Source organism: Ornithodoros turicata, chromosome 2 (assembly GCF_037126465.1).
Source record: "Ornithodoros turicata isolate Travis chromosome 2, ASM3712646v1, whole genome shotgun sequence".
Taxonomy (NCBI): domain Eukaryota; kingdom Metazoa; phylum Arthropoda; class Arachnida; order Ixodida; family Argasidae; genus Ornithodoros; species Ornithodoros turicata.
This window is the reverse complement of record NC_088202.1, coordinates 145270829-145295552: the sequence shown is the minus strand read 5'-3', so window position 1 is coordinate 145295552 and position 24724 is coordinate 145270829. Positions and strand designations below refer to the sequence as shown.

The window sequence follows — 24724 nt, the reverse complement described above, 5'->3', positions numbered from 1 at the left end:
AGCAATGACACCTACATACCAGTATGTATCTGCCAATGAAAGTGTAGGACCGTATTGCAATATATTGGTCTGTTGCAAACCTTGCATGTGTGTCGATGGAATTGAGAGTCAGATCAGGCTCCTTTTCTGCACACGCATACAAATAATGTAGCTCTTAAGTTCCACTCGAGAAACATGTTCTTGCTACCTCACGTGACCGTGTTAGCAGTGGTATTGAGCGTTGCAATCGGAAAACCGTGTGCACCAAACTAATAAGTCACACATCATCCAGCCCGTCTAAACGATATTTTTGAGATTGCGCTCCCCTAGCTGCACGATAAGCCCGATCCTGGCTGTTCAACTGTAGAAAGGTGACTTTGCCCTACCTGACATCGCCATTAAAGTCGGACTGTTTTTCCTGCATGAAAAACCTCTGTGTGCGGTGTTATATCAAAGAAAAGTATATGTTGTGCTCCTGAATTTTGTTCAATTTCTGCTAAATCGCGCACCTGAAAATGATGCTAACAGGATATGCATGTAGAGTAGACACGTACATACACGTTAGACATCTCCCATTTGTGTCATTTGACGAAACCCAGTTGCAATTACTTTATGTACAAAGTATTCAGTAAGTTTTTTTCGTTTTGGGACTTACTGGTTTATAACCTCATTACATACAGAGGTTCAATAAGGGTCAGACTTTTTCCAGGTTAAACGCTTTTCCTGGATTCAGGACTTCAGGCTCTAATTATAATTCAATGACACGTTTTCTGGGACACCCTGCACGCATACCTCGCGGAATGCTGTGGAATTAAGTGTGCTTGGCGTAGTTTATTGTTGCACTCGAACAATAGTACATCGGACACGCATAAAAACTGCCACAATAAATAACGCAATAGGTACGCGATACAATGTGATACATGATTTGAGTTCAGGGAGAACTCCGGCTTAACCTAAATTGACCCTAAACTTATTTTGGAGGTAATAATCCATTGGTATTGAATTTAACTCGAAAAAGTCAAAATAGTAAAAGCAAATACAACTTAAGAAAAAAAAACATGAAACCACAGAAAATAATAATATAAAATAAAATAAGTGACCGCAGCAGCATTAATTAATTTCGCTGTTTCTAGATTGGTGATATTCACACTTCTGCTGTTACAGCTTCACTGAAACTGTGCAGCGTGTGGCAGCTATACTGTAGGTACGTTTGGTCGGGCATCAGTTGTGCTGCAGATGAATAACTTTTTCTCTCTTCTTTTCACTCCTTGTGGTTCTCCTGTTCACGGCACAGAAGAACAGAATGATGAGTTTGCATGTGACCTTTCAAGTAGTCCAGTCTCTTGTAGAATAGATTACAGATCGTGCACATGTACGGCGTTTCCTTCGAATGCAGCAGCACGTGTCTCTTCAGGTTCCACTTTCGGCTAAACATCAATTTACAAATAGGACACTGAAGTTCGTCGTCCCTTACTGACAGCACCGTCGTCTCCCTGTCGTCGCACCGCGGCTGAGCATCCGCGTTTCCCGACGTCGGTTCCGCGGACGGCATGTAGACGTAAGTGGCCGGTTGGTCGTCCGCAATCGTTCCGCTTATGAGGAGCCAGGAGTCACCTGAAAGTGGAAGGAAATATGTGTGAGATTTACGAGTAAACGATTGCCTGAATGTGCCGTTCAAGGAGCACCGAGGTAACCTCCCGAAATTTTAATTTTTTTCGTCTTTTTTCGCAGCCATAGAAAGCTCATTAGGTCACAAGCACATTACATTCAAGATATGGCATCTAAATACAGTGAACCCTCGATATTATGACCAATGATGTTCTCGAAAATTTTGGTCATAATACAGAATTGTCATATTAACCGGGGGACATGCAGACGTTTCACTGCATAGTTCCGCAGGAGTATGGTCGCAAAAAGCGCGTATGTCAGATTATCGGGGGTCATATTAACGAGGGTTCACTGTATAACGACATCTCAAACTTCACACAAAAAAAGCTGATTCGAGCAATGGCAGTGATGAGGCTGCATAGCGTGAGAATCGCAGGGCATCCAACAAAACAAAAAAGACGGGCAAATTAGATTGCTTATCCATAACGAGTAAGAACAGATAAGCAGCCAAGTTAGACACAACACAAGTCCAGAATATGCGCAGCAAGCATGAGGCTAAAGCTGCAAGAAAATGTGAGTGATAATAACAGGGGGGGAATATAACACAAAACAGTACACGCACAGCAAATTCATACCTGGTGGAAAGCATTGCAAAGTTCTATAACTTGCATACATTGCAGGTCAGAAAAGGGAGGCTACACTCAGTGCATGCTACATGTCACATTGATAACATCCTACATACACACCAGCAAAATGCAAAGAACAAGAGGACGAAATGACAAACGAGACAAGTTGTCCTGCAACGTAAACCACAGAGCCCTCTGAACCATGCTGCTCTTCCTTCATACAGGGTAAAAGTAGAAAAAAAAAAACAGCCTCAGTGATCAGACATCCAGCTAAGGGTAGTTATTAGATAAAAATACGCAGCATGTTGCCTGTGCTCAGGCTTCTTCCATTATGGATTCATTGACTAGCTAGCCTGCACTTACGTTATTTTTTTCAATTTGGTGCTGCTTGTGTTTCATAAACTGCGTTCTCAAGCATCTGTCTTGGCTAAAAAAAAAACGAAATGAAAGGAAAAGGACTGACGTGCTGAAACATCCCGGGACAACATTATCGGGGTGATTAACATGTAACGGCATTCGCATTTCTTGTCAAGCACCTTCGTGAAATGGAGCCACGTAGTTTGGGCTTGGACCGGGCAAGACCAATCGGTTACCCTCCGATCTGCATCGTCATCACTCAAACTAAGAAACTAAAGAATCTGCCGAAGCTCGAAGTCTGCAATCCATACAGGCACGTGGGAACATGCTTTGTATTCAACTTTACCTCTTGCCATTTCGTGTTATACAAAATATGAGATATACATAATGTACAAGATTTCTTTTAAAAAATGGAAATAAAAAACGAACAATAAACATGAAAACACAAGGGTCTATTCATGCTGTATAAAGCCTTTTCTCAAGCAGTTGAGCTTCAATAGCCTTTCTCCACTGTACGCACACACGTTTATTGCAACGAACCTGTTGTTCGAGTAACAAATACAGAACCAGTAGCGGAAAGAAGACGACGAAGAAAAAGGAAACTATCTCACAGTCTATGGTGTAGTAAGCTCACGTGACGCAACATCTTGGTCCAAGCCAGCACAACATCTTGGTCCAATCTTCAACCAATCTTGGGCTAATATTGGCCCAAGCAGCACAACATATTGGTCCAATCTTGGGCCAGTATTGCCAATACTGGGCTAATATTGGCCCAAGCAGCACAACATCTTGGTCCAATATTGGACCAATCTTAGACCAACATGGGGCCGGTATTGCCAATATTGGGCTAATATTGGCCCAAGCAGCACAACATATTGGTCCAATCTTGGTCCGAGATTGGACCAATACTGGACCAAGATGTTGTGCTGCTTGGAGCAATGTTAGCCCAATATTGGCAATACTGGCCCAATATTGGTCCAAGATTGGACCAAGATGTTGTGCTGCTTGGGCCAATATTAGCCCAATATTGGCAATACCGGCCCAATATTGGTCTAAGATTGGTCCAAGATGCCTTTCAATGCGTATTTCATGTGCAGAACACTTCAAACGCTTCACACAGAGCAATCCAGTTGCAAGAGCCAAAGTTCAGGGCTCGCCGTGCGCGTGAGTCCGCCCGTGAACGGTGAGGTTCGAGCAGTACGCAAATGCCCTGCTGCACACTTTACAGACGTACGGCCTTATTCCCGTGTGAGAACGGACGTGCGTCTTTAGGTTGTGGTTGTAGCGGAATGCCCTGCCGCAGTAGGGGCACTTGAACTGCTTCTCCCCGGAATGGATCAGCATGTGCCGGCGGAGGCCGTAGCTCTGCTTAAATGACGCTGGACAGAGTTGGCAGCAGAAGGTGTTCGTCTCTTGAGGCAGCGACGTATCCGCGGGCGTTTGGTGCGTCTGGTCCGACCCGACAATATTCTTCAGGCACAAGTCGTAGAGGTCGCGGATGCCTGCAGACGTCACCGTGGGAGCGTTCGACCCTTCCGGCGAACCTGTCGACACAATCGAGAGAGACTTTCATTGTTTGCCGGTTGAGGTGGAGTGTAGGTAGGGTTCTCCGTTTTCGGGTTAAACCCGATTTTTCGCGATACAGTCAAACTCCTTTATAACGAACACCTTTTTAACGAAAATACCACTACAGCAAATTTTTTTTGCGGTCCCGCTGGAGCCTATACGTCCAATAATAGACATCCTTTTTAACGAAAATACCTTTACTGCGAATTTTTTTTGCTGTCCCCTGAGTTTCGTTGTAAAGGAGTTTGACTGTACAGTGAATCCTCGTTATTATGACTATGGTCGTTCCCCAAAGTTTTGGTCATAATGCGGAATTGTCATATTATCCGGGGGGATTTGCAGAGGATTCACTGCATTGTTCCCCAGAAGTATGGTCGTAAAGCCCGCTATGTCAGATTATCGGGGGTGTGCTCAGATTATCAGATTATAGTCAGATCAGATAATTGTCAACTAGCTGACCCGTATGTCAGATTATCGGGGGTCACATTAACGAGGGTTCACTGTAGTTCTCCCCCGAACAAATTGCCGAGGATTCGGGTAAAACCCCATATCTGACTCGAAATCCTTGCTTGGTCCTTCAACTTGTCGGTCTCGGTAAACCGTCGGAAAAGTTAATCATAATATAGCAGCAAAGGGAGCTATTTGTGGCAACCTGTATGTCCTTTTTTTATAATCCCCTCCTGCAGGAGTCAAAGAAGAGCTTTTGTGGAACTCGGGCAAGTGTTTGAACACAGCCGTCGTCATTCAGTGCCTCAGTTCCGAGCGGAAATATGAAGATTCTTGTTTCTCGTCCCAGTGTCATAGCGTCCGATTTCTCCCCGAATTCTCGTGTGCAAATAGCACCCGATTTTTCCCTCCCGAATTTGAAAAATCGTAAAACCCGAAAACTAAGAACCCAGAGTGTAATCGACAAAAGCTTCGTGAACACGGAGGAAGGGTATATTTGCACAACTCAAATTTTCCTTTAAATGGGGACGTTACATCATGGATGCATCGTATTGTACATCTAGAGCAGTGTTTCTCAAAGTGTGGTCCGCGGACCCCTGGGGGTCCGCGAGAGTGTCCGTGGGGGTCCGCGACCGTCTCTCACATTTCAGTGAGGATTTTCGTCCCCACAAACACGCGATCGTACATGCTGCCCGATTTCCACCCACACCCAGAACTTCCAAAATTGCCACAAGCATGCTTCAACGGCTAGCTTCTAATTTCTGACTGGGTCGGGACTAACCTCTCCATATTTTTCTATCTTTTCCAATCCAATCTAATTTCTGACAGAAAAGTCCTGCAATGCACGTTTGTCCCCGTCATACACATACAAACAAGAAGAAGAAACCGGTCCGGAATCGTTTCTGAAGCTGTATCGAAAGCACGCAGCAGCTGACGAGGTTGCTGGTTATGCACTGGCTGTGACGGTGTGTGTTTGTGGGTAGGGGGGGGGGGGGGGGGGGGGGTCCGTGAATTGGTTCTGATCGCTTCCGGGGGTCCGTCACCGCCAAAAGTTTGGGAAACACTGATCTAGAGTTCGTTTTCGGGTTTTATGATTTTTCAAATTCGGGAGGGAAAAATCGGGCGCTATGATCTCTGTTTGATACGTCACCGGGGAATCTTCGGGTGAAACGAAAAGGCATACGAAACGAGCCACTGCTGTGACACTGGGAGGAGAAACAATAATATTTATATTTCCGCTCGGAACTGGGATAGTGAACGACGGCGGTATTCAAACACTTGCCCGAGCTCCACAGAAGCTCCTCCTTTGACCCCTGCAGGAGGGTATCATAAATGGAGGACAGATAGGTTTGTCACAGATAGCTTCCTTTGCTGATATTACGATTAATTTTTACGACGGGTTACAGAGAACGGCAACTTTTTAAGGACCGCAAGGATTCCGGGTAGATATCGGGTTTTACCCGAATTCTTGAAAGTTTGTTCGTGGGGGAACTATCGTGAAGAGTCAGGTTTGACTCGAAGACGAAGATCACAATGCGCACCACAGTATCGAGCGTTATTTTTCTACATGTTGTTTTTAGTGAAATCAAACCATTAAAGATCCTTGCCACTTGGAGCTAGCACTCCTATTGGTTCTCACAAAGCACATGACTCTCTCTCTCTAGGCGACCAAAGCCGGCAGCCTCAGCAAACATTTCATGCCCTCACCGAGGACCTCAAGCAGCGGCGTTCAGAGTCAGATCGGTATCGATATTTGCAGTACCAATCGTCTACACGTATCACTACCTTTGCAGTGAAACACATGCCATGTAAGCTGCAAATGTGAATCCAGCGTAAATGCGCGGCCAAGGGCGCAAGCATCGGTGTGTCGCGACCCGTTTAGGAAAGCCTGGCTCCTGTTGTTTCGTGGCACTTCAATGTCGGACTACACTGGGCACTTAGGCAGCATTAAGACACACAAATACAATGAAGAGACAAATAAGCGCCCCAACCAATATTGCTGTATCGGTGGACAATAGACAGGTATGATGGACGCATTTAATGAGAGCGCTGTACACAGGGCTTTTTTTCTTTTTTGTTTTTTTTAGCAAATTCTTATACTTAGGAGCTACTCGAATGTGGTCTGCACAGATGGTTTATGCGCTCAAACGAACATTCTGTCAGAAAGTGTACGAAACAACTAAATTACTGATTACCCAAAATTCACTGATTAGTTAATTAATTAGATATTTTCGGGGAAATGTGAGATAGCAGAATCGGAGCCAGGCATTATTTAAATCCACCCTCTTTTCTAAGTAAAAAATTTAATATTGAAATTTAAAACAAAAAGCGTTTAAGAAATATATTGTCAAACGGGCACGTACTTTGGGATATATATATCGCTAAAAATTTTGCTATGCAAATGACATAAGAGCACACAATTTTCTAGCACACAAGGCGCATTTACGTTGGAGGGACACATGTTTTGCAGCGCTGATCAGGACAGATTTTAGGTGGTGACCACCTCCGCCAACCCTTCCCTATCCATTGGGACGACCAGTGGGCATGGCATTGTGTGACCTCAAGCACTTCAACAGGTGTGTACTAATGCAGCTAACACAGTAATTAATGCAGCAGTGATCAAGCAGCTGTACTATCGATAGCTATTAATGTCACCACCAGTTGTTTCAAGAAGACACAGGATGCAGGGAGACTTCCGAGGAACAAATGCAGTATTGAGTTGCACCACTCAAACACTGAAATCTTGCACTGCTACACTGTGACATCATTGTAATCAAGCGTACACGTAAAACAACGGGACCTTCATAATCCCATAAACTGACTTTTCACTGAGGAGCACTTGTATATACATGCAGTGTTTCCAAACTTCCAGAGTAACATGCACTGGGAGATGAAAAAAAGAATGAGCACTCTAGGCGAATGAAACCAACAGAGTGCTGTTATCACTCATGTATCCTAGTTTTCAGTATTTTTCGTTGCACCTAATTAATTAATTTGATAAGGTCAATTAGATGAGTTTTGCTTTAAAAGGCTGTGGTGCCCTTTATGCACTCTCCTTCTTTCCAGTTAACACCCCAGCCATTAAACCAATATTTTAAAACTCCGCTAATTATTCCGATACAATTAATAAACGAATTGGGCACAACAAAAATGAAAAAAAAAAAACAACAACAACAAAAAACTATACACAACAGCTAATGACACAGTTAATTTCATGTGCACAGAGCGCCCTCTTTCTAAAATGTTGGTGCGCGATATTTGGGACACGTTTCCCAGCATTGTGGCGCACCCTGACCGTGGGTACAGGTATACAGCTGATTATGTGCAGTAAAAAGGTCAGAGGCAGGGGTGGATTCAAAGGTCTGTCATGGGGGGGGGGGGGGGGGGGGCGGTCGCCCCCAATTAAATCCACCCCTGGTCAGAGGTTTGGACACACTGGAGGTTTGGTCCATGTACACGTAAGGCTGAACCATGATGCATAGTCACACACCTTAAAAGCGTCAACACGAACAATTATATTCACTTGCGGAACTTTGCACCAGGAACGAAAGCTGATGCCTCCTAAATAGTGTTTTTTAGTGTACCTTTCTGTACTAAGGAGCAAACTCTGAGCTTGCATGCTTCCATATTAAGAGGGCAACTGTGGGGCTTCCCACATTCATTCATTCAGATTAGAGCCCTGCGCAGGCAAGGGGCCCCGACCCGGCCCACGCTTCTTATTGGCTGTGTGCTCCGGGCCGGGCCGGGCCGACAAAATGCGCCAACAACGCGGGCCAGGCCGGGCTCTATTCGCTGAGTCGTCGGCGCATGTCGGGCCCGGGCCGGGTCGGGGTCGGGCCCGGCAAAGTCTGCCCGTGCAGGGCTCTACTTCAGATCTCAGTACGTGCCTTGCCAACAGTCTCCGTACATTACCCAAGTTCATGGATGGAGATCCACGTGAGAACGCAGGTGGTGCCAGTTAAAGTAGTCAACACGTTCAAACGACATGCCACACAGCGTGCACTTGTGAGGTCTCTCCCCCGTATGCATGCGCATGTGTCGTTTGAGGCTCCACCTGCGGCTGAACGAGGCACGGCACACGGAACATATCAACTTGTTCTCTCCAGGTACGGACACCGCTGAATCCTGCAGGAGCAGCTCCTCGAGCATCGTGCGAGGCTCCGCAGGAAGGACGTGCGGCGGAGTGTCCGATTCTTGTCGGCTTGAACGAAGTTGTACGCCAACTGGAACAACAATGAAAATGGGAGTGGTCAGGTTGTAGACCTCATGGAACTCACTCACTACAAGAACAGAAATAAAACGATTGCAAGATGATGTCCGGAAGAGTAGAGGGCAGACGTCATGCACAGTCCAGATGAGAGATCTTGCGCGAGATACAACATGATTAGAGCCTGAAGTTTTAGGGTTTAACCCGATTCTTCCCCGAATTTGCACCCCGAATTGAAGGTTCACCCTTTAGGGTGAAACCCAATTTTTACCCGGCAAATTCCCCTCACTGGGATGTCTGTAGGAATGCATGAACTTGCTTTTTTGGCAGAAAAATGCAGTTATATCACCATTTGTACCAAACCACTACAATTAGTTTGAGTAACTGAGCCCGATTTATCCCCGAATTTAACATACAAGGACTTTTTTCACCCGAATTTAGAGCACACGTTTATTTACCCGATTTTTACCCCCTGAATTTAGAAAAAATTATTTCCCGAAAACTTCAGGCTCTAAACATGAATGCATGTGGTATCGGAGAACATGTGAGCAAGGTTGCAAGTAGTGCAGTAGAGATACGGAAGTAGGCCAGAAGTAAGTTTGAAAATTTATTATCAAAGGCATAGAGAGAGAGAGAAGACGCAGATATCCCTTCATGCAACTGTACATCAATCGAAAACGAAAAAAATATGAAACACAAATCTGTGGTGATATAACTGAAAAATGATGAAGCGATGCTATCTCTATACAGTCGTGCTTCATTAATATGGTCACTTTCCTCCCTGGCAAAAATCGTCCATATTATCGAACATCGAGGAGATAATAAAAACTATGCGGAACGTTTACTGAAAAAAAACAAAAAAACGAAAACAAATTAGTGCCTGCTTGCAGGCATACTTTGTTGCTCACTAGCAAAACGTCGGCAACATGCAGAGCCTGCCGCTCATTGTCCTAAATATATTGTATCAGCAAATAACCCGCTTTCCTCTTCTTGTTGATGTGGACGTCTGCGAAGGAGAACGCATAGCTCCCTTTGTGCAACGGAACGCCCCTACTTTAATGGGTTCTCCTGCAGAAATGTGGGGAGAGGCTTGTCCTCCGTACCGATATTGCACATGATAACGAGACGAAAACATGTGAACTACACATGGTTTGCACCTTGCCAGACCGTCCGTTACCCAAAGAGTGAGTTGCCGTATTAACGAGATGAAAATGCGTACAAAAAGTCGGGTCCACACAAAAAGTCGTCCATAATTCGAGTTGTTCATATTAACGGGGTTCATATTAACGGGGGTTCATATTAACGGGGGTTCATATTAACGGGGGTTCATATTAACGGGGGTTCATATTAACGGGGTCCATATTAACGAGGCACAGCTGTACACTCAAAGACTTCTTTGCTGCAACATGTCAGCATGAATGCCGACCTCAGAGATGCTTCTGTGATGGATGGCAAACGAAGACACATCGAATGTTCCCTTGCACAATATACTAGCAGGTCATGATAATACACATTAGTGTAATATTTGTCAACATGGTTCACATCACTGTTGCACTCAAAGGGGTGAACAAACAAACAAAACGTAGTACATATCATGCCATCGACCAGATAGCTGTTCCACGAACACCTATACAAGGTTTGGCTGCAGTCAAAACATCTAGGTGGAGGATGAAAAAAATGCACATTTACTTTTGCAGTACTATTTACTTTGAACAAAAGAGATTCTCACACGGGCACTTCAGGTCTGAGATATTTGCATCCCCGTAAAGGCTTTAACATAAAATTCCTCCAAGGATTAAGAAACATCTATTCAAAGAGCATTGTTATGCATTCAGGAGGCATGGACACCAAAGCATACTACAGAATTTGCAACACAGCTGTCAAGGACTCAAAATTCAAGTGTTCTGCAGTGTGCTCCGTGAGTGTCTGTGTCTGTCCGTGTCTGTGAGTGTGTGCCGTTTGGTTCAGCAAGAGGAGAATGAAAATGGCTTCCCTATCTCCACAAAAGCCAAAACCATCATAACCCCAGTGGAAAGAAAAACTGGAAATAAAGGTCCGCTCAGTCTCGGTACTGCACGAAGTTTCAAACACGAACAATAGTCTCGTACAAGTGTTGAACATTGCAAGTCTTAACGATTTGCAAATTTGAACCTGTGAGCAATATTTTGTGGTACCTCACTTTAGTGATACATGTCCTCTCTGGTATTACAACTCGTTTTTTTTCTCGGTTGGACCACCGGAAGTCTTTGTTTGCGGAATGGGAACAGGCATCTAGCTCGAGTTATATGCTGTACAAAAATAATGCCCTAAAACAGGTTGCGGCCAGCAGGTCACGTTGACTTTGTGAAATCGAATTAGAAATTCCTACACGTACACCTCTTTTGTCAGCATGGGTCCTTCTAACCGCATTTTTCACGGAATTCTTGCAGAAAACATTGCAAGCACAAAGTATGAAAAAGTCATGTAACTGCAAGGGTTACTACAGGGTCTCTTTTTTTTGTTTTTTTTTTTCGATACAGAATATCTGGTCCCTTCAGTCACCTGATATCGTTACCATTTTCAGAACAAAAATACGTTCGATAGACTGCCCACAAAAAATTTGGAAAGAACACCATATTTTTTTGCTTTATTTTGTTAATTGCGCATCTTCGGAGATGCGTCGTTTTCACCCCCAATGTAAAAGGAGCACAGTGCCCCCACGTGCGTCGAAGATGAGCTTACACTTGCAGAAACAAAACAACAAGATATGTATCGGCTGACACTGTCCAAACTGCCCTTATCTTTTGCTGCATTTTCTGTTTTCTTTTAACCTTCTTCCAGGGCGCAAGAGGCAATAGTGTGCTCTTTCACCCACTCACATCAGAAGGTGAAGGAAGGGCACGTCTTTGAAGATGCATAATAAACAAAACTTTTTAAGAAATAGCGTTCCTTCACAAATTTCTTGCGGACGATCTATCGAACGGATTTTTGTTCTGCGAACGGCAACGGTAACAGGTGACCGAAGGCACCAGATGTTCTCATTGCGACGACCTTGTAGCTTTCATAATTAGAAAGCTAATTAACGATTTTTTAGGTGATTAGTCGTTCGACGGTTGAACAACAGACGGCCAAGAACGTCCGCCAGCCAGAGATGATAGAAGCGAAAACAGGATGTCTACAGCCCTTACAGCTTTGTTATGAAAAATCTGTAATGACACCTTGTATAAGTAGGGCCTCACTTTTTCGGGTTTTATTTTTGGCCAAATTCGGGGGGTAAATATCGGGTGATATTTTTCATTCGAAAATTCGGGTGTATTCGGGTCAAATCCCGTTACGGCATATTCTGTCGTCAGGAATTCGGGTGATTTTTTTTTAAATAAAAATTTGTCTTAACACGGAACTAATGTTTAGCAACGTTATCAAACTTTATTTTAATGCACGCTTACGAGTGTGCCACGCGACCCGGATGTTTTCGGGCAGACTCGGGTTAAACCCGAATTTTACAGATTTCGTTCGGGGGGGGGGGGGTAAATATCGGGCGGATAAGGGTTTAACCATAAAAAGTCGGGCCCTATGTGTAAGCTTACGCTACGCCCGAAACAGTACCACAAAGGCTAATATACTTCGGCTCTACTTCGGCTTTCCGTCGTGATTATGCCTCACATGGTACTTCAAGCTCGTCTGCCAGCGGAAAGTCGCGCGGCACAGTCGGCACTCGAACGGCCTTTCGCCGGTGTGCTTCACCATGTGATTGACCAGGTCACGCCTGTGGAGTACGACCTCGGGCACTCGCTGCACTTGTGGGGCTTCTCGCCGGTGTGCAGCTGGACGTGCACTTTCAGGCAGTGCGCGTAACCGAAGGCCTTGCTGCAGAAGCTGCACTTGAACGGCTTCTCCCCGGTGTGGAACCGCAGGTGACGGAGGAGGTGCCAGTTCCGCGGAAAAGAAGCGGGGCAAAGGTGGCAGGCAAAAGCGTGACCCGTTTCCTCCCGGCCTCGCGAGGTGGCGCCCTCTATGTCATTCGAGTCGACTCCGGACGTTGTGTCCAGATGCGGTTGAGGAGGGTCGCCATTGTGTTTCGGGGTCGGCGCCGCAAGGTGTGTTGGCTTTCTGTCAGGTTCTGCGGCGGAGGAAGCTGAAAAAAAAAACGAAATAAATGGGAACTTTTATACCAAGTCCACTAAACAGGCAAGACTTCCTCCAGTTTGAGGACACACAGGGAAGAGCGGTAGACAAAAAGAAACAAAATTTAAAAGTCCACAGTCCAACTGGAGACGGCTGCGGATGACAAAAATTCCAAGGGATGACGCGTCAAAATTTAATATGAAAAACTTTAATTGGAAAACGAGCTTTCGTGTGGAGTTCACACATCATCAGGTTTACAAGAGTATACACACAGTCGATGCACATATATAATCGAAACAGATTATTTATGTGCATATATGTGATATATTATGTGTTATACCTTATATATGTGTGATATTATTTATGCGAATATGTGCATCGACTGTGTGTATACTTTTGTAAACCTGATGATGTGCGGACTCCACACGAAAGCTCGTTTTCAAAGTTTTTCACGTTAACTTTTTATTCTCCATCCCTTCGAATTTTTGTCATCCGAGAAGCAGGGAGAAAGAGAACGAACAAAGTGTGTGGGACAGACACCCAAGACCAGCAACGAAGACGTGGAAGATAATGACACGCTACAGATGTGCTTCAGGTAGTGCGGATGGAACGACATGCTGTAGTTGACCACTCTGGGGCGGTCAACGTCGCGACTATCGCAGGGGGGATTGTGCGTCCTGGGCAGACTTCACAAAACAGTGCCGACATTGGTCTTAAAGCATCTAAGCAAAAAAACGCCCACACAGTGTGGCCAGCATCCCGATTGCAATTCGGGTCAGCTCGCAGTATCCGCACGGAATGTCATCATCGTAGCCACAAGAGCTTCCAAGGTTCTTTCCAAGCTATGTAAATCAACCAATCAGAAGGGTTTCTCATACATCCTGGATGCGCCAGAAATTTGACAATATTTGGACAAGGACTTTTGTTCGTCCTCAATCCCCCAATTCGTAAACAACAAAATGTTACTCTACGTACTCAAAACAAACATTTCAATTAAATAAACATCTCACTTAATAGCTACACAATTCAGTTCTAGAATGTGCAGAACTCTACAACTTCAGAGGCACTGAGGATCATTCAGTGCACTTTCAACACATGGAGCTTTACGCAGGCTATTCCCACAGAATGCATCACCGCCATGAGTATGTAGCAGTATTAAACGGAGTGAGGAGACTTTGATAAGAGCAGCTAGAAGAGTTTTCTTTTTTTCTTGGTGGGGCGAGGGGGGTTGCAGCTCGAACTTGTCAAGGATTTCTCCCTTGCACACTTGACCCCAAGTTCGTTTGCAAAGTAGAACACACATGATACAATACATGCAGTGACGTAAATTGCAGGGACTGAATCAGCAATTAGGACAAATACAACATTCAAGCGCCCTGAGAGGTCGAAACGAATTTGTGGCATTGGTCGGCAAATCACTGCAGGTCGGAGCATGAGTATGAAGGGGTGCTGAGAATACTTCGTACGTTTGCTACTTTACTATTCTGTACTTTTTACTACCAATAACTTTTTTGAATACTTTCACATGGCACAGTGCAACAAAAAGGTGTACATACCTCGAAAACCTGTTTAGTGCCCCTTTCTAAGAAACATTACCTGCAGCAAGCAACATTTACACAACTGAACGAGCAATCGTTGTAAAAGAACTGCCTTATCAGAAAGTGTACACCGGAAAGAAACGGCCTGATCTCATTCACGAAAAGGGTGGTGCAAAGCCCCTGCAGTTAATGGGGTTTGCCACACCCTTCACATACACCATCTTGGAAGTGATCCTAATAACAAAACTTACAATTCACTCAATGCATCACTCACACCCAAGACCACTGAATAGACCCTTGCAGCACACAGTCAGAGGTATAAAATCATATCTCAGAAACAAGAAACTGGAACACATGCACACAGCAGATCTGCTTTTACACCATGTCATTATGGGAGCATTAAGGTGGTTGTTATTATTATTATTTCTTGCTGTGGCCTGTCCTGCAAAAAATACATTGAGGTCCTATTGCAAGAATGAGGAGCAGACGACATCAAGCAGGGAGATGTGGCTGTCCATCTAAGGGTGTGTTCCTCGAGCATTTTTATCGATTCGATAGTGCAGAGACAGTACTCCACGCAGCTAAAATATGTTGTATGGCGACTCCTTACAGGCTTCTTGATGAATGAAACAGAGTTCCTGGTCACATTAAACATCACGTGAAGTTTGACCCACTTGTTCGCGTTCCCTCACATCTTACGGGCTCCTTAGCATGTGGTTGCTTTCGCACAAAAGTCGTTCCGCAGGCTCTAGAAGCAAACCACTTGAGCCCCCAGTAGTAGCCCCCACTTTTCACAGTAAGAGCACTTCAGAAGCATCTTCTCGCACACGTGCACACATGTTGGTTCATCAGTCTTCTTCAGCGACTTGTCGCTGCAACGTACGCATTGGAGTTCATCAGTGAAGTTAGCCGACGAAACAGGGAGGGGACAAGAATCACATATTCGTCCTCAATCATGTGTAGCTGAAGGCGGGTGTGATTTACAGGAGCTTCTGAAATGTGAAGGGTAACACACTGTAAGCATTTGCGAACGTGCATGGTCCTATAACGGCGTTTCTTCCTGATAGCTGTGTAATTCACTAACTTTTTGGAAGGCACGTTTCGAGTAATCGTGGCATCTTAGGTTTTGAACGTTGCACAAGAAGAAACATTTGTATTTATATAATAATCATAACAATTTGGGGTTAAAGAATGGCAACTGATGAAAACAAAACTGTGGCATTTCAACCCCTACTGTATGATTTTTCTCATCAACATACCAAGCCATGCTAGGAGACGTGGAGGCACACACTCACCTTCAACATATTCTCTTTTACATTGTTGCCAGTCACTCTCACATCTCTCAGAGGCGAATATATATTCATGGCAGGTGGCATGTTTCTCAAGTGACGTGCACTGGAATATCAGCACCGGCACACCGTGATTTAAAGATCCTCGTACAGGACAGCTTCCCTAAGCATCCTGTACTGTGCAACCGCGCTGCTGACAAATGCAGCCAGATTTGAACCCACCGCTTCAGGCGGAATAAGCGGACGTGTTACTGACGGATCCTCTTAGGCTTGTCACTTTTGCGCACAGATGTAAAAATGTAGAGATGTGAAGTGAAGTGAGAAGCATATCTGCAACTTACACAGCATCCATATTGCTGTCTAAAAAGAACGTAGCATTTCGTACATCTAGTGTGTCAACGAGCAGATACACAATGTCGCAACGGCGGTCGTAACAACGTGAGAGAATGATTCTTGTGTGTAACGTTCACAAAATCGTTAGACAGGGTTTATTTGAATCAGCTCGAATTCAGGTACAGTCCCAAACTATGAAGAAAAACAGGATAGAAACCATGTGGCTGTGTGGTTCAAAAAAAAGGTTACAAAATGGTAGCTATGAACAGTTGACCAGCTTTGTGAAGTAGCCAGTTGTGTGTGTCTTGGTTTGCAAAGTGCCATGACCAAACGTCATGTCCAAGATCCAACAAGGTGATCAAAATCGTACGTAGGCACGTACAACAGTGCTTATAGGAACATGCAGTCCCATAAGAAAGAACGCAGTAAAAACACAGACACACAGTATCTAGCATCACAAAGCGCATGTACAAAACCAGCAATGCTCATGTCATGAATAGTATGTCAGCCAATTCAACATGTACAACTTCAACGAATTAAATTGAACAACATTGAAATATACTGCTGCACCGTTGCTATTTACATTTAGATTATACGTACCTGTTTTTATTTGGCTACATTGCGTCGATTTACTTGTCTAAATAACAAATCGATACTTTGAAATAATGTAGCAGAGTGATAATCCTCATATTGTCAAAGCCACAAAATAGCTGAATTATGCTGTTTAACAAACTATTAACACTATTAAGAGGATCAAGAACTTTTCACAATCGAACTTGTAGGAGGCTATATCTTTGAGGTCCCATTAAAAGATACGACAAAGTATGTACAGTCATGTCCCGTTTATCGTGGAGACTCAACCGTTGTCAACCCCATATTGTCCCGATAACAAATTTCCAGATAACTGAATAGAGAGGAAGTGTACCATTTCGCTAAATGTGCTTACTATTCAACGGAAAAATAAGAAGACAGAAAGAACTTGTGTTCTGGCACACGTTATCTCGAAAAGTATTTTAAAGTGGACTGTTTCAGGTTGCCAAGTGTCTGTGAGGTGTGTGACAGAAGCCTGCCCATCGCTCTGCAGGACCACTGGGAACCCATTTCTCTTTTTCCCGTAGATCGTGTTGTTCCTACATTGTTCCTACGTTGTTCCTACGTTGTTCCTATGCTGTTCCTATGTCAACATCTAGCGCATCTTTAACTCGGGCTTGAAACCTAAAAATACTCTCACGGGGCCTGTGTCTAGCTCACGCTCATAGCGACTTCCTGTGCCCTGCGGAAATCGGGCACTTCTTGCGTTTCCCCAAGAGCCTGTCGGTTCACAATGGCATCCAGTGAGATACCCCTAGGCAAAACGGGGTGAAAGAGCGGACTAGATGGCTCCCGGGGGAAATGACGTTTCTCTGGGACAATGCCAACACCAGCACATGATGAAGACGGAGGACATTAAGGGGGAATCACTTCTGCGCAAGACAAAAGAGAAAGTTTGTTTGCACAGCGCTTAGAAACGGCGCAAAATATCATCAAAACAGAAGTACTGGTGTGTTCTCCTTGCTTTACCCTCGTCAACGACACATTTCGTAGAATTCCAGGACTATCCGTTGATTCGTATCGAGCCTGAATTCGCTAATATTTTAGTGCGCGACACACTATCTAGAGGGCAGCACTTGTTCGAGACGAACCGAACTTTAATTTATTAAAAATCAACGGCTCAACCTTGTCCTCTAAAAATACGTCACTGACTAGAGAAAAGCTAAGAGAACACGCAAGTACCAATCTTATGATGATAGTTTAGAACGTTCACATGTCTTGTGCGAACGAAAATCGCCCATAGATTTCTGAAGAAGTGATTCCCCATTAACACTTTTCCGCATAAGCGAATCAGAATGACACCACTTCTGGAACACTGCTTTGAGTACCCCATGCTTATATATGAATAACTAATTCCAGTTAATTAACTACATCGGCAACACAACGGTCACAGTTTCGTTCCGATCATGCAGACCGGATAACCAGGTTAATTGAAATACGGGTAAGTGACACATGATTGTAACATGATATGACAAACACAGCAAGAACAGTGCACAAAAACAGACCCTTTTATGGAGGCCCCATGATTGCCACATGGCAATGTTTTGATGACACACTATAATACACATTGTGTACCCTTGACACTGGAAACTGGCAATCAGTCGAAGGCCAGACTGGATAAATTCTCAGTAACAACTATCACTCCATGAATGTTCACAAATTATATGCGCGTGCCAACACGAGGAGTTTAAATTGTGTAGAGAGTGAAAAACACTGGTGAGGTAGACCAAAAAGTACATTAAAAAATTGAAGCAATTCAAATAATGTCCTATTTTCTATCTGTCGTGGTCACAAAGATAAAAGAGTTTAAGATACATTCGCATTGAGCTTGGAAGTCAGAGAAGCTACATAATCTCCAATGCCTATTGGTTCTCGTATGCATATCCTCTCCCATGGCCACCATCACTGGTCAGATCCGGATCAGTATTTGAGCGATTACGAATTCCAATGAATATATTTCCCCCTTTTGCTGTAAAACCTGACGTCCCCATTCACACTGCTCTGAACAACAGTATTTTATATCTGTTCAGTGTGGACATCTTTTCTTTTTCGCCTACGATGCAGGGCATACTTGAAGTACTACCTTAAGTTCCTTTTTCAGTATGTGCACTTTACATTTCCAATTGAGTACTTTAGAGGGACGGTCTCGTATCATGCAAGTCTGTTGCGCGTTGGAATACATTAGTAAAGGAATATGTCTACCCAGTATTCAGACTACTTTTAAATGTGGTACTTTGTACTGTACTTCAAGTACCATTGACACGAAGTACTTATAGTCAGTGACAACATAGGTCATAAACTTGACCTCGCCCCCAATCACTCCGCATCAACCAGGGGGGTCGGACTCGCTCAAAACAGCGTGACCACAATGGAGCTGCCGTCCGTCGGTCATGCATTGGCTGCTTCGTTCCGCTAAACTTGACGCGCTCGTTTTCCTAAATTCATCACTTGCTATTGAAATTTGGCATACTATGTGTGTATCTCGTATGTACTTGTAAAACAGATAAGCAGTGAATATTGTCCCACTACAACACTTGCGTGCTGTCGTTCGTTTGTCAATTTATTATCACGAAACTCGACAGACCAGAGCATGGAAAGGCGGAAGGTTTCGTTTTTGCCATTTCCGGTTCCCGTTGGTTCGCAGGGCAGAATGAAGATGAGAGTTTACTGTGTGTGCTATTCATCTTTGGATTATTCTTGTCTTCGGAAATATATGCCTACGTTCGTTACGATGGGAAACGATTTATTGATTTCGCTCGCAAAGCATACAAACGCCACTTCAACGCGTCATAGGCGGTAAACATCTTCATCTGTCTCGGTGGAAAGCAAAGGGTTGGCGGTGTCGCAGGTGATCTCATAGGTAAGATATGATTCACGTTTGATATGACAGCATTTACCTTGTCGTTCCGATGGCAGTACTCAATTCTGCACGTATCCCGAAGGTTTGTACGTACTCAACGTAATTAGTACACGGCTTGCCTCGCTTCCTAGGCTGGACGTCTTCCCTCCATCGGCTCGTTTCCCCATTTGTTATCCCATGCGACTGCACATGGTTGGCAACAAACGGAGCAGCTCCGCTGTAGTTAGGGGGCAGAAATTGGTCCGCTAACACCGTCCATGACCAACGGATGGTTGCGCCCGGGCGGTCACGTTCGGGGATGGGAGAATCCCACTGACGGCGCGCCAAGTACGTTCTTTAGGTAGTCTTCCTATATTAACTCTATGGCGCGAACGAATGTAGTGCGGCGCGGCCAAGTTGGGACTGGGGGCAGAGAGAGAGAGAGCCGGCACTACATCGCATCGTGCAAAGGCTGGCAGCCAATCGCAGGAGCCTTCCACGGATGAGCAGGCGGCCCCAATCGTAGGACTTAAAGTAGCGCAGAAGTCATTTTTAACACCCAGTTTTCTTCCTATAAGACTGTTGTTTAGGAAAGTAAGATGCACCATGCGAAGTAATTCACACCACAGAGTCATAATTATCGCGGAAACTGAATTTAAAATACGCCGCAAAAAGCGACCGTGTGCAACGGTGGTGAAGAGCAGTACCAGCCTGTGATCTGCCTGGAACCTCGCGCTCACGCTATGAGGAGAACGCTCGCTGATTGGTCTAGAGAAATGTTGTCTGCTACTCCGCTATCATCTGCTACTCGGCTGTTCGGGGTTGCGATAAAGCCTTTCTCCTTGCTCGGTAATGCTTCTGCCGCTCCTTCTATCCCCAATTCTCCAGGGAACTGGCAAAACAAGTTTATGACGGCAAAGGGAGAAGGCGCTGACCCCCACTGACTGGCGAATCAGAACGAGTTCTCCTTATACCGTCATCGGTGACGTGGCATCATACCTCCTCATCCTCGTTATAGCTGGAGTGGCGAGTTAAGGAAAGGTCTTTTTCTGGGAAACAAATTGCGCACATCAAAACCTTTCGCGCTCTTCGGTATAACGACACACACACTTTCATCAGATGTCTTAATCTGAAATTTTTTGGGATGGCCCTCTGTACTCCCTTTAAGTTGTCACAGACTATAGTACTTTTAGTAAATTTGAGCACACATTTTTTTGTCCACCACCGCCCGGCAACCGAAAGTGGCCCGACCCTTCACCCTTTCACGACTTTTGGGACGCAGCTCCTCTCTGCACCCTTCCCTCATCCTTTATGTCCCCTCGCTTGACATGCCTGAACGTGTGCCTCGTCAGGTGGTACTTGCGGCTGAAATTTGCTCCGCAGTGCCCGCACTGGAATTCCCTGACGCCGGTGTGACTCAGCATGTGGCCGCTGAGGATCGTGCTCGAGTGGAAAGAGGCTCCGCATACCTCGCACTTGAAGGGCTTCTCGCCCGTGTGGGTGCGGATGTGCACGGAGAGGTTGGCGCGCGCGGTGAAAGACTTGCCGCAGACGTCGCACGTGTGGGGCTTCACGCTGGAGTGCGTGAGGAGGTGCAACTTGAGGATGTGCGTACGGTTGAAAGTCTTGTTGCAGAAGGTACATTTAAAGGGCCTCTCGCCTGTGTGCGTCCGAACGTGCTTCACGAGGGGTCCCATGTACTTGAAGGTGGCCGGACAGAAGTCGCACTCGAACGGGTGCGCCTGCGCTCGACGCTTCTCGCGGAGGTTCGTCGACGGACCGGAGCCGGACCGAGGTGGGTCTCGCGAAGTGCACGGAGAGTCTTGCGGGAGGAGGTCGTAGCTGCCAGGACCCGCTGAAATAACGTGGCACGAGAACGTGTTAGCGCGGAATTAAATTGCAGCTCTTCTAGTTTTGTTCTAGCCTGTATCAATAGAAGACCGCACGGAATCGTGTTTATCCGAATAAAGATCCGATCGTATTCGCGACTCCAGCGAAGTCGTAGCCACCTAGTGGTGGAAGTGGCAACCCTCGAGTCCAGGTTCGGCGTGCGCCACCTATAGTTCGCTGGAGTCGCGAATACAAGCCCGGGTTAAAGGGGTTGTGAAACCATTTGTGAACTTTTGAGGAAATAACTATGTAAATATTGATATATGTCTACGCGTCCAGCGCGTCTGCTGATGCCTCTCAGTGCTGTTCGGCATCACCATCAACGGTGGCTCGAAAACGTTGCTGTCTTAAAAATCCAACAGTTAAAGGGGTTCTGAAACCATTTCCAAACTTTTGAAGAAATCACACCGTGTACATATTGATCTATGAGTACCGAACATGTACATCAAAACGCTATGTCTCTGCGATCCCGCGTTACAAAGCTATTACAGTCCGACGGTCGCGCGCCGAGCCAACTCCTCCGTCGCTCTCAGCTCTTAACCTCCTCGACCGCTTCGGGAATGACGTCCTGAATTCGAGGAAGGAAGCGCATTATTTTCCGTTTCCATGACGACGTAAGCTGTTGTAAAGAGGGAGACAGCCGCTGGACCGGTTTCGGCACGGTGAGCCTCGGGAACTTCGGGCAAGCGCGCACACCTAAAACGTCGCTTCCTGTTCGCCTGCTAATGTCTCTCAGCGTTGATCGGCGCCACCATCGACGGTGGCTCGAAGAAATTGCAGTTTTAAATATCCAATAGTAAAAAAAAAAAACGTTGAAGTGCCGAATGTGGGACTTTTTCGTGTCGGCTCCATGGACTACAACATATGAAACGATGCCATACATTTATTTAGTGGGTTGCACATGGTTTCTCAACCCCTTTAAATTTTTCTAAAAATTTTTGCGGGCCAGAGATGAGCCTGCGATACGCCACTGATGGTTAAATATTGTGTGGCTGAAGCTTCTACAAAAAAGAACGAAAGGGCAAAAAAGAGAGGTTTACAAAGATAAGCTCTAGTCAAATTATATTCAAATTATGAGCGTGTAGTGTTTTGATATATGTCAGCAACGTTGAGCATAATCACATGCAAGAGACACTCTGTAATCTGCTATTGCACTTCTCCAGAGATAAGTTCTCTTGCAAACAATAACAAAATACCACTTGTCCAGTGGACGCCACACAATGCCACCAAACAAACAAATGGGAGACTATATCAAATGAAATCACACCTGGTGCCCAAGCCAACCCGTACAAGCTGAAAACATGCTCCTGCTGAATTTTTCCCGTGTAAGACATATAGACTCTTTTCATCTGACGTCACTGTCGCAGACGGCATAGCCTTTTCCCCTGCTTGTGGCAGCCATACTTTTGTGCATGGCGCGTGCACGCTACCAGCTTTAACTGTGGTGCGAGCGCGTGCGAAAACAAAAGTATGGCGGACGGAATGAGGTCAGTGAAAAGGGTCTATAGACACTGTTGGAGGCACATTGTAACAATAATCTCTGCACACCCAATAAAAACCTTGACAACAAATGCAAGCATAACCAGTTTTACAGCCTACTCAAACACAAACTGGTGTCATAACTATACGTGGAGCAGCCGGATGATGTGCTAGCACCCCAGATGAAACGTAAGAATATCTGCTGTTGCCCGTATTCTTCTCTTGAAACACACCTGCAGCATGAACGAAAACCAACTGAGTATCATAACAGTGTGTTTCTTTGAAAAGCATCTAGGGATTTGCAACTGGTAATGCTCTAGAGGGTGCATACTGTAGAACTCCACCAGATTCACTACTTTTCCGACATATTTTTGTAAGAAAGCATATTTCAGAACACATCATCGAGCAGAGCAGGCACTACACAGATAGCAGTACGCAAATTTGTACTTTACTTACGTGTGCAAATAAATGAAGAGATGTTAATACAACTTACTTACGACAAACTTACCACTGTCGAGCCTTACGTCCGTGACAGCAGACACCTAACTTTTGCGGAGGCATGGATTAATTGGATTAATTACATTGTGAGATTAGACAAGTACAGACGCTTACAGGCGGTGCAACCTGTTACTGGCATAACGTTATTGACAACTGTAGCAAGCCCAAAACTGCATGGAAACAGACCTCGCACAATAACAACCTCACGAAGGGCCTAGACGGCTGTCTACGCGCATGGAAGAAGATTAAAAAAACCTTACTTGACACCCATAGAACTGTATGGTGTTCCTTGTACATTCGGAGTCAAGTCGTGAACACCTGCTGTTGCCTCAAACAAAGCAGTTCACTCACAAAGTTGAAGGGGTGCAAACCGGAAAATCACGGAGCGCTGCATGTAGAGTCCAGCTTTTCGTGCGTGCATTTCTACAACATGAATATGTTTGCACACCTACACAGGTCGTACACAAATTACGGATCAGCGACAACGATGCACTTACAATGACAAAGTTTGTGACTGTGTATTCTAGGCAAGACAACCCATGCTTGAAGCAACTGCCAGAACTGTTGCCAGAATCGAAGAACTTAAAACTTCCACGCTTCCCAATTCCTTTTGAATCAGGGTGGGCGGGTACCTTGGCGCACACCACAGGCGAAAAACCTAGACAAAAACATGGTCTAGATTTATTAAACAATTTCAAAAAATGATGAGTAGGAAGAACGGTTCACTGCTCGACGATCCGGTGGAGTAGGTTGCCAACCTGCAGTGCATTCTTTTCTCCAGAGTAGGCCAGCAGCGGCCAGCAGCCAGCAGGCACTGAATTTTGAATTTTCCCCAGATTTCCCTAGTCTTCGTCGCTGGTGGGACGTTCGTTCGTTGTTCGTTGCTGGCGGCGTTTGGGTTTTTGGTGATGGTAGCGGGTAGCGGCTGCAGGGGTGGGTCTCTCGGTTAGGGGTGCGGGGTTTGTCGGAGGGCGTAAAAAAAAAAAAAAAGAAAGAAAAGTTCTTTTTTTTGTTTTTTTTTAGGGCGGGTAGTTTTTCTCTCTGGATCCTCCACTTGGTGGTGATGTCAGGTGTGGTGTTCGAAAGTGTTGCCATTTTAGCGATTTTGTTGCTAAACTTAGCAACTTTTTGCTGTGTTTGGCGATTTTTTTTTTTCATCTTCTTTCAGCAGATTATGAGTTTTTTTTTTTTTTGCGACAGTGAAAATGTGAAGACACTGGTAACTAATCGGATCGTGCAGTGTTGAAGACTCCAATGGCGTCGGTCTGAGAGAACAAGAAACGACTGACTTCTTGGTGGGTACGCTATTTCAGACCGCTAAAGCAAGCAAAATTGTTGCGCGTTGCTCCAGGAAGCAAGAGAAGAACATTGAA

The 24724-nt window shown here is 45.1% G+C and overlaps 2 protein-coding genes across 6 annotated transcripts; both read right to left on the bottom strand.

The window, feature by feature from the left end:
* Positions 1–1240: 1240 nt before the first annotated feature.
* LOC135385123 (PR domain zinc finger protein 5-like) lies at positions 1241–4938 on the bottom strand. The gene is made up of 3 exons (XM_064614298.1): positions 4869–4938; positions 3797–4114; positions 1241–1593 (listed from the first exon to the last, which is right to left on the bottom strand). Exons 1-3 carry the CDS (start codon positions 4936–4938, stop codon positions 1241–1243), a joined length of 741 nt encoding a protein of 246 aa, XP_064470368.1.
* Positions 4939–5594: 656 nt separating this feature from the next.
* LOC135386305 (gastrula zinc finger protein XlCGF9.1-like) lies at positions 5595–24091 on the bottom strand. Of its 5 annotated transcripts, XM_064616137.1 has the most exons (4): positions 23612–23652; positions 22974–23086; positions 20954–21339; positions 12698–12904 (listed from the first exon to the last, which is right to left on the bottom strand). In XM_064616137.1, exons 1-4 carry the CDS (start codon positions 23620–23622, stop codon positions 12782–12784), a joined length of 633 nt encoding a protein of 210 aa, XP_064472207.1. In that variant the 5' UTR covers positions 23623–23652; the 3' UTR covers positions 12698–12781. The 5 variants fall into 5 exon arrangements, 2 of the variants coding, with proteins under 2 accessions (XP_064472207.1, XP_064472208.1); XR_010420659.1 differs by lacking the exons at positions 12698–12904; positions 20954–21339; positions 22974–23086 and adding exons at positions 5595–8806; positions 23849–24091 and having other exon boundaries at positions 23612–23774; XM_064616138.1 differs by lacking the exons at positions 12698–12904; positions 22974–23086 and adding an exon at positions 23849–24091 and having other exon boundaries at positions 16193–21339; positions 23612–23774.
* Between the last annotated feature and the right edge of the window lie 633 nt (positions 24092–24724).

Bases quoted from the DNA above. Each gene is read 5' to 3' on its own strand.
- LOC135385123 (XM_064614298.1), bottom strand. From the start codon at position 4,938: ATGACACTGGGACGAGAAACAAGAATCTTCATATTTCCGCTCGGAACT. The intron at 4,115-4,868 runs GTGTTCAAACAC...TTGTGTCGACAG, and splicing joins GGCACTGAATGACGACGGCT to GTTCGCCGGAAGGGTCGAAC. The intron at 1,594-3,796 runs GTAAAGTGTGCA...TTCCACTTTCAG, and splicing joins GGGAATAAGGCCGTACGTCT to GTGACTCCTGGCTCCTCATA.
- LOC135386305 (XM_064616137.1), bottom strand. The intron at 21,340-22,973 runs GTAGGCTGTAAA...ACGTTATTTCAG, and splicing joins TGACACCAGTTTGTGTTTGA to CGGGTCCTGGCAGCTACGAC. The intron at 12,905-20,953 runs GTATGCGGAGCC...TTTTTTTTTCAG, and splicing joins AGAAGCCCTTCAAGTGCGAG to CTTCCTCCGCCGCAGAACCT.